The 12,538-nt window shown below is 40.9% G+C and overlaps 1 protein-coding gene across 3 annotated transcripts in view; it reads right to left on the minus strand.

Moving 5' to 3' along the window:
* Positions 1-3,492: 3,492 nt before the first annotated feature.
* gnaz (guanine nucleotide binding protein (G protein), alpha z polypeptide) overlaps positions 3,493-12,538 on the minus strand; it is a 45,510-nt gene continuing 36,464 nt past the window's right edge. For all 3 annotated transcript variants that reach the window (XM_080420496.1, XM_080420497.1, XM_080420498.1), the window contains one exon: positions 3,493-3,844. In XM_080420496.1, coding sequence (XP_080276622.1) covers positions 3,500-3,844 — 345 coding nt within the window. In that variant the 3' untranslated portion in view covers positions 3,493-3,499. The remainder of the gene's footprint in view (positions 3,845-12,538) is intronic.

The following is a 12,538-nucleotide window of genomic DNA, read 5'->3' on the forward strand; positions in this document are numbered from 1 at the left end:
AATCATGCTTAATGAGTGGTGTTGTTTTTACAAAAATGAACCCATGACTCATATATCAGATGTTTAGATGCGATCCAAATATCTCTGAGAAGGCTTATTTATGCGTGACAAAAACTACATATTCTGAGAATTGTTTTTGTAAGTATAAATCCTGCCCCACTGCTACAGCCACTAGACCTCTATGGTGGCTCACATGACCACGTTATGCAAAATAGAACATCGTGTATCTCAATTTGATATGATGAAACCCATTCCGAATCATACTGTGCATGAAAAAAAAAGCGCCTATGCATTATTATGCAAATAGGGTTTGATGGTTTGATAAACTGTTCCTGAAATATCAGACGAAAACATTTTAACTACTTTTTTAATGAATGTGATTTGTGAGGTGACAGTGATCTTGACCTTTAACCTTTGATCACCTACTTCAAATCAGTTCATCCTTGAGTCAAAGTGGCTGTTTGTGCCAAATGTCATCAACATCCCTTGAGGCATTCCTGAGATATGGCGCTCAGAATTTGTAATGTGCGGACAGACAGACAGCCGTCTGTCTGTCCGTCAGACAGACGGAGGCGGACATTACCAAAACATAATGCCTCTGGCCATCCGTTTCGGATGCTGTCAATGCACTGAATGGGACATTATCACGTTTAATCAGACTATTGATTGGTCTAAGTAGGTGAGATACTGACCTACCCACGTTTAACCAAAGCCGGTTCTCTGGCACAACTGTCCGCCGGTGGATGCGTAAACTGTAGATCCAATAGTGAATGACTAACAAATTCCACCAGCAGACATGTTGGTTCATCCAGGGTTTATGCTCTAATTGGGGTGGAATGTATGTGTGGCATTCTACACTGTTTGTCATCCCCATACACGCACAGGCAGAGTTCCTTTAGGGGCAACTTAATTGCATAGTTTGTGTACTAATTACTTTGGCCCCAATGGTTGTGTTGCATGGCCAAGAACAGACTCTTTTCATTATGATCTTGGACAGCCAGAGATGGGGTAATGATTTAGGAACACCATGTTCCATTCCCTCATTCCAAGCTGCAAATCAATTGATGCAGCATAATTATGAAAGAATGACAGAGATTATGAGGCAGAGAACTCTGAAAGTGTTAGTGTCAATGAACGTTCTCATCCCACCCTTCTCAACACACACAACTTGCACAAGCCGCTTTCAAACAACTTAGACCAACACCCAAAAAGACATTTTCTCCACAAACTAAATTTGCATAATTTGTTTTATTTATTGTTATTGTCCTTTTTTTAAATATTACTTCTAAATTGTTTTATTTTTATTTTCATTGAAGTGGACATCCCATAAAGTAAAGTCAAGCCTGAAGCCCTTAGCTGAGTTGTTTGCACATTGTCTGAACTAAAAAGTAAAGATTGGAGGAGCGGATTCGGGTTTTCCTCTCTCTCTCCCTCTCCCTCTCTCTCTCTCTCTCTCTCTCTCTCTCTCTCTCTCTCTCTCTCTCTCTCTCTCCCTCTCTCTCTCTTGCTTCTCTTGCTTTCAGTCACTAACAGAACACAGTCAAATCAAGTTATTTTAACATTGAGAGTGTAAAAATGGACCGTTACACTTTCAAAAGTTACAGTAACACTCCGGATTCCTATAGTGCATCCCAACTCAACCTTCATGTATCATTTGTTTTGAACAAAGAGTGTACCTTACAGTATATTTACATATCTGACATACTGACTGACTGTATTACAATTTCACTTAGATAACGCAAGGAGGATTAAACTGAAAGTTTTTTGTCATTCATATTTTTTTTGCTGTCTTAAACTCCTTTCCTTTAGTCCTCCGTTGACACACTTTACCTTCTCATGCTGGGTTTGTAATGAGCTTGTCATCATTATCATCATCATCATTATCATCATTATCATCGAAACATCATTGTCACCATCATAATTATATCTATATATAACTCTTCAATAAATTCCTCTCTGACAACAACTGTACAATCGTACACAGTGTTTGACTTGTATATATATTTTTGGGAATATATTACTTGAAACTAACAAAAAAAAAGAAAAGAAAATATATTAATATCCCAAAGTAACAAAAACATGCATGTTTCAATGTTTTTGTCAATAAAAAACAAAAAAACAAAATAGGTAACAATTGATGGGATCTGTTTTTCTTTTTTTCTTTTTTTTATTTACACTATATTGGCACTGTTTTTGTTGTGTTTTGTTGGAAACTGGAATGATCATAAAGAATACTATCAATTCTACTGTGTGTTAACACTCTCCTGGTACCGAAAGTCAGAGGCCTGCTCTAAATGTCAGGTTTGACCAACACACCAAACACACACAAAAAAAAGAAACAAGGCAAAATAAAGAGGGGTGAAAAGAGCAACTTTAGACTCATTCAGGGGAAAAGGGATACAGTGTGTAGAAAAAAGCTTTTCACTTCAGCTTGAAGGCTGATTTGTACGCCATCGTAAGAAGGAGTCGTGCAACATAAAAACACACGTTCTAGAAGACTTTGCATCGCAACATTTTAACCTCTTAGACCCTCTATTCTTAGTAGAGTTGCAAGTGTACTTGGACTGCTTTTTTCTGTCTACACCAAATATCTTCGCAAAAAAACAAGCTCACAATGTGTTATTGTGAGCTTGTAGGTCGCCTATTTTTGGCTGATATGCCTCCCAGAACCTATGAACCTTTGGGGTTCAAATGGTTAACTTTGTAGATCGACTATTTTCAGCGCTTGGCTCCCTCATACAATGGCGTATAAATTAAGCATAGACTGTGGCAGTTTTCTCCTTTAGGCAGAAACCCTGTGACATCATGTCTAGTGACAATGTTTCCCAAATAATGGTCTCTCTCCCTACTTCTCATCTGGTGGACCTGCTGTTTACCTTTATTAGGGTGAAAATTCAAAAAGAGAGCATTGATTTTTGCTTTGTTTTTTTTTGTTTGTTTTTGTTTTTTGAAAACTCTTCTTCAAAAGCAGCATTAACTTACTCAGGCAAATTAGATAACCTAAGGAGACAAAAGTAATTGAACATTGCCAGAAAAGAACAACGACTCGGTTCCAATTTTGGCAGGCAGGTAGGGATAACTGTCTTCAATTTCCAGTGCTTCCATGTCAAACTAGTGCTCGACAGTTAATCCAAGGTCCTTGTGTGTGAGCAAACATAGGGATGTGTGTACATGTGTTTGTGTGTCTCTACATACTCATATATTCAGTGCAAACACATTGGGTAAAAATCCCATCTTGACCATTAAACCACCAACTCTGTTATTTCAAGTGACAAAGTTGAACCTACACTAGAGTCCACCTTTCGACCGTCATCCCTTCCTTCACAGTTCTCTGTCGCGTCTCTTCGAAGAGATAAACCGATTTGGCAGACTGACATGCCTTTTTGCCTACCCAGCCCAACGGTGGGTCACGTGCTGCCAAGCAGCCAGTTCCCACCCCACCATCCACCCCACCCCCGCCCAAATCCCACCCACCCACCCACCCACCCTGTGTCTGATCCTAGCACAAGCCAATGTACTTGAGATTGTTTTGGATGATCACGTCCGTGACAGCGTCAAACACAAACTGGATGTTGCTGGTGTCGGTGGCGCAGGTGAAGTGAGAGTAGATCTCCTTGGTCTCCTTGTTGCGGTTGAGGTCCTCGAACTGCCGCTGCACGTAGACGGCGGCCTCCTCGTAGGTGTTCTGGCCTTTGTAGTCGGCGAAGCACACTGTCAGAGGAATGCGTTTTATCTTCTCGGCCAGTAGATCTTTCTTGTTGAGGAAGAGGATGAGTGATGTGTTGGTGAACCAGTTGTTGTTGCAGATGGAGTCGAACAGGCGCAGGCTCTCTGCCATACGACTCTGAGGATGTCCAAGGTGGGGGGATGGTGGGGGACAAATGTAAAGAAGAGAAAAGAAAGTGAAATTATGAGTACATTTTCACAAGTGTACAACATACAGTAGAGTAGCATTGTAACAGCTCGGTTGGATGTTGTTCTCACATGTTGGATCAGGTGTTTTAGACCGTGCGGGGTCAGAGGAGATTTGAATGTCATTGTCAAGTATCACAGATCTCCACTTGACTTGGCAAAGGTATGGCTGCTCTGTTGTATCAACAAAGTCTTGAGATTCATTTAGCCAAATTCATTCTGACACAGTACACATATCTTGCCCTATTTCCTTATAACAATTTGACCATGTGATTTAAAGTATGACAGTACTAAACTACAATTATTCACGTCAGGGGATGAAAACCTTTCCCTGTTCCAAATGTCTGAAATGATCATGTGTAGCCATGGACAATGTTTATGTGGACTTCCAGGACTTTCAAGTACAATAAAGCTCCAACTCCAAACCTTATGCTCAGTGATGGCACTTTCACTCAACCCTTGGGTCTTAGCTATATGGCACCAAAGGTACAACATGGCAAACTCTAACATTTCCCAACTTGTGTGTTTGTGCACGCGTGTGTGTGTGTGTGTGTGTGCGTGCACGCGTGCGTGTTTTCAAATAGGTCTTGTAGACAATAGCAAATAGTCATTCAAGCCCTTATGCATAACCTTCTAATTCACATTGCAGTAAAGATCATTTATTTTCAAGTTTGTAGACATGAGGAAATGTGTGTGGAGAGAGAGAGAGAGACAGAGAGACAGAGAGACAGAGAGAGAGAGAGAGAGAGAGAGAGAGAGAGAGAGAGAGAGAGAGAGAGAGAGAGAGAGAGAGAGAGAGAGAGAGAGAGAATGAATATAAGAGTACTAGTATTTGTATGTGCCAGTGTCTGTGTGACTATGTGTAAGAGAAAAGAAGGAGCAAGTGGGCGGGTTCAACAAAGCTGCAGGCATGTGGTGAGTAGCCAGTAGCTTGTGACTGGGAGGTTGTCAGTCGGAAGACTGGGCTGCTGTTTAAAAGGTTACAGAAAAAAAGCTATCGTGCTCTGAGCAAATCACAAGATCTAGTCAGAGTCTGAGGAAGGGAAATAGTGAAAAAAGGCTTTGACAGATTACGTGTGTGTTTTGACGTTTAAACAATCATCCGTAGCTAGCACTGTAATCTTCGAACCTGTCAGATTTTTGGGGGTTTTATGATTAAATGACCACAGGTATAGAAAGCTATGGCTGGCATTTAAAACATCTGAACAGCTCCCATTCCTTTTCATGTGGTGGTTACCCTTACAGATTGAAAGATGAGCTCTCCTTTTGGGATAAGTAGGCCTCCACACGGGATAAGGATGACACATAAATAGCGTACATAATTTACGGGAGTGGCTCCTAGGGGCCGAGCTGTCTAGAAGAGTGCCTGTCTGTCTGTCTGTCTGTGTGTCCGCAGCTAATCTTGCAAACCACTGGGCCGATTAGCGCCAAATGTCTTGTTCATGCTGCCAGTTGGCCAAAGTCAAGAGATGAATTAAACCATGATGATATTTTTCACATATTGTGAATATTCTTTTATTTTTAGAACTTTAATTTCATACTGGAAGTCAATGGAGGTCAGACTGGGCTGAAACCTTGCCCAAATAAGGAAATGACGTCATAGTACTGAGATTCACAGGGAAGCAATGCCGTTTATTACCCTCTGTTGTTTGTTTTTTGGTTTGTTTGTTTTTTCATATTTTTTTCATTGTCTCCCCAATTTATTTATGCCAATTCCTCATGTGTATAGTCCTGCCAATTTGCCAACCCCTACTGTTGGTCTGGGGAGGGTGTAGACAACCTCATACTCTCCTCCAATATAGATCTGTGTTCTGCCAATCTGCCCCATGCTGAACAGGTGCCCTGACCAACCTGTAGGAGTTGCTAGAGAACCCCCCCCCCCCCTGCTAGCTTCCCACTCGAGAACACGGCCAATTGTGTACATTGGAACGCACCGTGGAGGAATCGAACCGCAGTCTGGGCACCGGGCAGGATCTTTACTTCTGTGCCACCTGGACGCCCCCATAATTATATATACTGTGACTCTGACTCTTCTATGGGTGTCAGCAGCACCATCTTCTTTACATGGTCACTTCCACCAATTGACAATGGGTGCTGGGCCAATAAGACTAACATTAGAGAGGTAAAGCCCGCACCCCGTTGTGTACCCCCCCGCCTGGCCCCCCCCACCCCACTGTGTGCCACCCCACTGTGTGCCACCCCCACTGTGTGCCACCCCCATAATCACAGCAGATGAGCCTCATAACGCTTGAGGAACTGGGTGTTTGACAGACAGAATATACAATATACAAAATACACAGAACAATTTAAAAAGCATTTTTAAAAATCATTAAAAAGAATGTTTTTTTTTACCATGATAATGGCCTGTCTAGGTCTGCGGATTGGCACCTGACTACAAACTTCCCTTCAACTCTAACAAAAACCATTGTAATGCCAATATCGTACCACATAACAAGATATAGACAAAATGTACACATGAATATAACGGGCTACCATGTACACCAGAAAACGTCACCTCTTTTACCATAACAGTCCACTTAAGCGCTACTAGTCCAGCCACATTTCCACCCACTATCTATCCAGGCTATGGGACCCCGACCGTGGCTAATGATTACATAGCCTGCGGGGACCGTGAGTGCGACTATAGATCCCAGAATGCTAATAAACAGCTTAAAGGGATAGTTCACCCCCAAAATGACCTTTTTCCTATCGATTACTCACCCCATGGAGCCTTGAATTCATGGAGATTGTGTTGTTTTTGTCGCATTCCTAAGCCGATGGCCGGTGGAGATACCGGTAGGAGACTCAAAGAGTCTCCTAAGAGTCCTAAGACTCAAAGAGTCTCCGCCGGTCATCAAATTATTGGCTCAGGAATGCGACAAAAACAAAAAAATCTCCACAAATTCAAGGCTTCATGGGGTGAGTAATCAATAGAGAATAAGTAATTTTTTGGGTGAACTATCCCTTTAAATCTGGGGAAAGTTAATAATTGGCTTTTCTCACTGCCTGGATATGCCAATAGCCAATGCCCATGTGCAATTTCAGTTTGACTGGTGAGAAAAATGGATGAGGACAGACTTACAGAGATATTTCTATATCATATCATATCCTAAACTAAAGTATATCCTAATTTGTTCATCAGGATATACTTTGTCATTTGATGAATAGTGAAAATAGCTAATGTACAAGCTTACAACGCATCACATCTGCATTGTGAACCGATAGATCTGCCATTTTTGCAAGTGTGAACATTTTCATCTATATAATGACTATGCCCAAAATAGGGATGCCAGGTTGAAGGGAGTATAGTTCCCAGAAGGATGTAGCAAAAACATCCTTGCCTTCCTTCTCTTCAAAACACACAGATGTAGGCCCTACAGATACACACACACACACACACACACACGCGCACACACGCGCACGCACACGCACACGCGCACGCGCACACACACACACACACACACACACACACACACACACACACACACACACACACACATGCACGTCCTGACACATACGGTACGAACACACATGCAGTACGCAGGCACTGAGGCACTTATGCACCCATGCGAGCAAGCATGTGTGTGCAGTGCACACGCACACACATGCAGTTTTCCCCTCTAGTCTCCCTGCAGCAGCATCCTGTCCCCACGGGTCCATTTGTTTCAATTTGTGAGTTGAATTGAGAGTTGAGAGTTAAATGAATACTCAGGGTTTTACGCTGTACGCTGTCCAGACACGGGCCTTATTAAGCGCAAAGCATTAATGAAGAGGCTCTGCCCAACGTTAATGCTTTGTTTCCAGTAAATACAAGTTGCTGAAGTGAGGAGCCACCCCCACAATAATTCAATTCATTAAAGCTTCTTTTCAAATGCCACATGCGTCACAAGAAGGTACTCTTTGTAATGGCATCAATGGAGATATTTTCCCTTTCCCTCTGCTTTGCAACAATGCCTCCATGTCAGAACAGCCATTCTCTTTCAACTTGTCATCTCAGATTGAATGTCTTTCTAATTTATTCCTCATCCTTTTTGCACTACACTGGGTATAGTCGCGACGCAGTGAGACACATACGGTAACAAAGGAGAAAATAAAAATGGAGTCATGTGGATCTCGGCATCTACTGCACATGCATGGATTAAAGTTCTCAGTCGCCACGATTGATTTAAATCCTTTGGAAAATACAAGCTTGTAGATAGGCTATTTTCGGATTTCTTTTTAAGATTAGAGCATTTTAAGTGGTCAAACTGGCAATTATGTTCAAAAGCATCTTCCATACAATCTTATTAGTCTCGGATATTTCATACATAAAAGCAAAGGTTAGAGCCTCAATCTGTGATTTCTTCACCTGGTTAGCAGTATGTATAACAGCAGGAACAATGTAAAAACATCATAATTTTACACATTCACATTGTGTTAATTGTTTAGGAAACAGTGCTAGTGTGTTTTTGTTTTCACAAATCGCACATTAGGACTTGGTCACACAAACATTTTCAGTCGTGAGATTTTATTTTGCTCTCATCCATGTACATGGGAGCGGCATAGCACCGACTTCATGTGCCCAGCCTGTGACGTCACTCGTCTGTTCTATGATGCGTCTTAATATATCTAAATCCAAATTTGGGCACGGTTTCAGCCCAATCAGAGCCCCATTGACTTCCATTATCAAATTAAAGGCTAAATAAAACATAATGTGAAATGCATGGAAGTTGGCCTAGGCACTGATAAGTAGGGCTGGGTGCAATAACCTCAATACCGCCATACCAAGGTTGTGTAATGCATACTATGCGCGGTATGCATAATCGTGGTTCATAACCACGATTATTATTATTATTATTATATTTTTTCATTCAAAAACAATTTTGGGGAGATACTGCCATACCGTCGGTAAACAGTGATTTATTACCACGATAAGTAAAAATCCATACCACCCCAGCGCTACTGATCAGAGCAACAGTTTATGAGATTGTCTCTGGACACATGGTTTATACTTTGGCCTTTCAAAAATAGACATACAACACATCACAACGCAACATGCTGTGAACTTGGAAGATCTGCAATTTTGAAACTTTTTGCCTCCAATTAAATACCCAAAATAGTTATGCCAGGGTCAAAGTGGTTACGTTAAAGCAATCTGGGAACCCTTCGCCAAATAAAAAGGAAAAACAGCGCCCTCTGCAGTTTTTTACTCTTTCACTTGGCTCTGGGCCGAGCTGAATGGAGCACCCGTGCGCAAGGAAACCGGGGTTTTGATCTGCCCTCAGCGCTCCACTTCCGGGGGTGCGCTTATGTTTTCATTCCCACTAACAATATTTCTACACGGAACACTAACACCACTTCTCCCAGAGAACATGGATCGTTTTGGTTATAAGCCCACTTGTTTCTATAGTGAAAGAGCAAGTTGAAATGTGAATATCTGTCCGTGGTTTTGTCTGCTCCAAGGACGCTATTGTTAAATGAGTTTCGGTTTGGTTTCAGTGGGAAGGGAGCGCAGAGACAGTAAATCCCGCCCACTACATTTGATTGGGTAAAGCGCGGCCTGCTTCCTGATCTGAAGGCACGCCCACTTGTAAGCTAACGCGCACACGTTCTGAACGGGGCTCTCGACAGATTCAGTAGCGTAGCTCTGAATCTGTTCTTGAGAGATTAATGTTAAAGTGACTAGCACTGAGAATCACATACACACTGGTATACTGTAACTCTGATAGTAAGGGACTCTTATCTAGTTTCTATTTCACACCACTGCTTCTGGTTGCTAGGCATGACTATCATTTACAGCTACTGTATGCGATAATCATATTTGCTTATCATACTGAATAGGTGGCATGATGTAGTTGCATCCATTTGGTTGACTACATTAACTTGTTTGTCCTAAAAAAAACATTAGTCACACATTATTTGTCACGTATCACTCAGGCGTCAGTGGCCTCATTGTAGTTCAGGCAGCTTACTCTGAAACCAATTTCAAAAGACCATTAAATCAAAATGAGCTAATTCAATTACAGATGAGTAATGCTTTGGTTGTAACTCATTCACCAGTTATGATGTGTACTTGCCAAGAGATAAACGTAACTGAATTCCCGAATATTGAAATTCTGAAATGTACTACCTAAGCTAACTTGATTCTGAAGTGACGGCCAGTTTGAACTGAAAGCCATTAAACGGGCTCAGGGCTATATCCAATTTTCAGTTCTGTAAGTTTATTCACTGCTTATTGTGTGTCTGGAAAGGAAATGGCCTGTTGAAGGGTTTACAATAAAAACACAAACGCTTAAAAGGATCCCTGGCTAATAAGCCTAATATACCTTAATACATTATAATTGCCCTCTATAACTAAAATTAAAAATTAAAAACACCATAAATAATTTATTTATTTCAGAAATAGTTCATCTTTCACTCAATAGTTAATCTTTCACAACTCCCATTGCAAGTTGACGATGTCACTTGTCCATGTGTGGTCCAGCCCTATGGAATTTATGGAATGCATGCGCTGATAAAAAGTATTTAAAATATTGCTTTGACGCTCATATTAACCTTAGATTCCATAAGGCTGGACCACACATGGACAAATGACATCATCAACTTACGATGGGAGCGGTACCTGAAAGACGTACTATTTCTACAAGAAATAAAATATTTAAGGTGTTTTTAATTTCTAATTTTAGTTACATAGGGCAATTATAATGCATTCAGGCTTATTAGCCAGGGATCCTTTTAAACTCATTAATTTGCAATTAACGTTTTCAACACAAGAGTAGCGCAAGAGGATTGATTACTGTCTCAGTTTGTGGTCTGCACTATAGTGCCTCATTAGCCACAATGATAATGCCAGCTAAAGACATTGTCACACTCGGGCAGAAACCTTGTATGTCCAAAACCGTTCTTTTTTTAATTATCATTTTAAATATTAATCGTTTAAAATAGCCAATGTACAAGCTGTGAGCTTTCACTACTTTTGTGTGACACTCTTGGATGATATGAGGTTTCTGCCCGACAGAGACGACATGGCTTCTTCTTTGGCTACTGAAAGCTACACTCAGTGGTGGAAGAAGTAGGCTACTGGCTTCAAAATGTACTTGAAGTACCAAAGTAAAAGTACTCGAACTCAAACTTAAAGAAACAGGCGATCTACAAGCTCACCACGCATCACATCGCAACGCGTTGTGAGCTTGTAGATCGGCTATTTTCAAATAGCTGAAATATAAAATACGGCTTGAGTGTTTAATGTATATATTAATAATACAAATAATCTGCAAAGTAACTAGTAACTAAAGCTGTCAAATAATTGTAGTGGAGTAAAAAGTACAATATTTGCCTCTGAGATGTAGTGGAGTAGAAGTATAAAGTATCAAACTTTTTTTATTATAATATGGTACCATTTCTGTGTACCCCGTCTTGTCTCAGAGGAGGGCTGTGGACAGTTCAGAAACCCTTATAGAAACTGCAGGCTTTCTATTCTTGAAAGTTAGCATTCTATAATGGAAGCCATTGTTCTCGCGTTAATAAAAAAACAAAAACCTGCTTAAGTAGGCGGGTTTCTGAAGTGTCCACAGCCCTCCTATGAGACACAGACTGGTTCAAAATGGTACTATTTACCATGAGCATTAGTGAGGACCAATTATATGAAGATAGGTTGAAAATGGTCATCCTTTAAGTACAGTACTTGACTAAATATACTTAGTTATTTTCCACTGGGTAGACTACTAGTGGATACAAACGTCCAGTATGTAGCTCTACATAATAATAGGTCCACAAAATAATACAGACACACAAGTGTACATGCACGTGTAAAAGCACACAATACCAGGGCTGCAACTATCGACTATTTTCTTAGCGATTATTCTATCGATAACTTTTTTGATTTGGTCGAATAACCGAGAAGTGTGTTTTCTTTGATAATTTGTCACATTTTATGTATAAATGAATTGACGCAAAAATAAATTTATAATTTTTGATTGATTTCTATTGATTTCGTCATGTCCAGGGGGTGTACTTGTACGTCAAGCTGCCTCACGCTACAGAAACAGCCTCATGGCTCGGCAAGGCTTACTTACTAATCAGCTAAACCGATTATTGTCCGAAGCCCATTCTATACTTTGTTGTATACAGGGTCCCACAAAAATAACGGAAATAGCCGATCTACAACCTCCGATCTATGACTTTTTCCATTAATCGAGAAGTGTGTTTTTGTGAGCTTGTAGATTGGCTGTTTTTGCTATTTCTTAAAATACATTTATTTTTTACCCAAAATCAATCATTTTTATTAAAATCGGTTAACGATTATTTTTCATAATCAATTAAATCGACTAGATTGATTAACTGTTACACCGCTACGACATACACATGTGCATGCACACACACGCACGCGAACACACACACACACGCGCGCCGCGCGCGCACTCGCGCACACACACACACACACACACACACACACACACACACACACACACACACACACACACACACACACACACACACACACACACACACACACACACACACACACACACACACACACACACACACACACACACACACACCTCCTACAGCAGTGCATTTGTGTTCTTTCCAACGCTGGTGTTTGTTGTACAAGCAGCCTTCTCATCCTCCATTCCCTAGCCACACA

This window comes from Gymnoscopelus braueri (assembly GCF_963280865.1).
Source record: "Gymnoscopelus braueri genome assembly, chromosome: 22".
NCBI lineage: Eukaryota > Metazoa > Chordata > Actinopteri > Myctophiformes > Myctophidae > Gymnoscopelus > Gymnoscopelus braueri.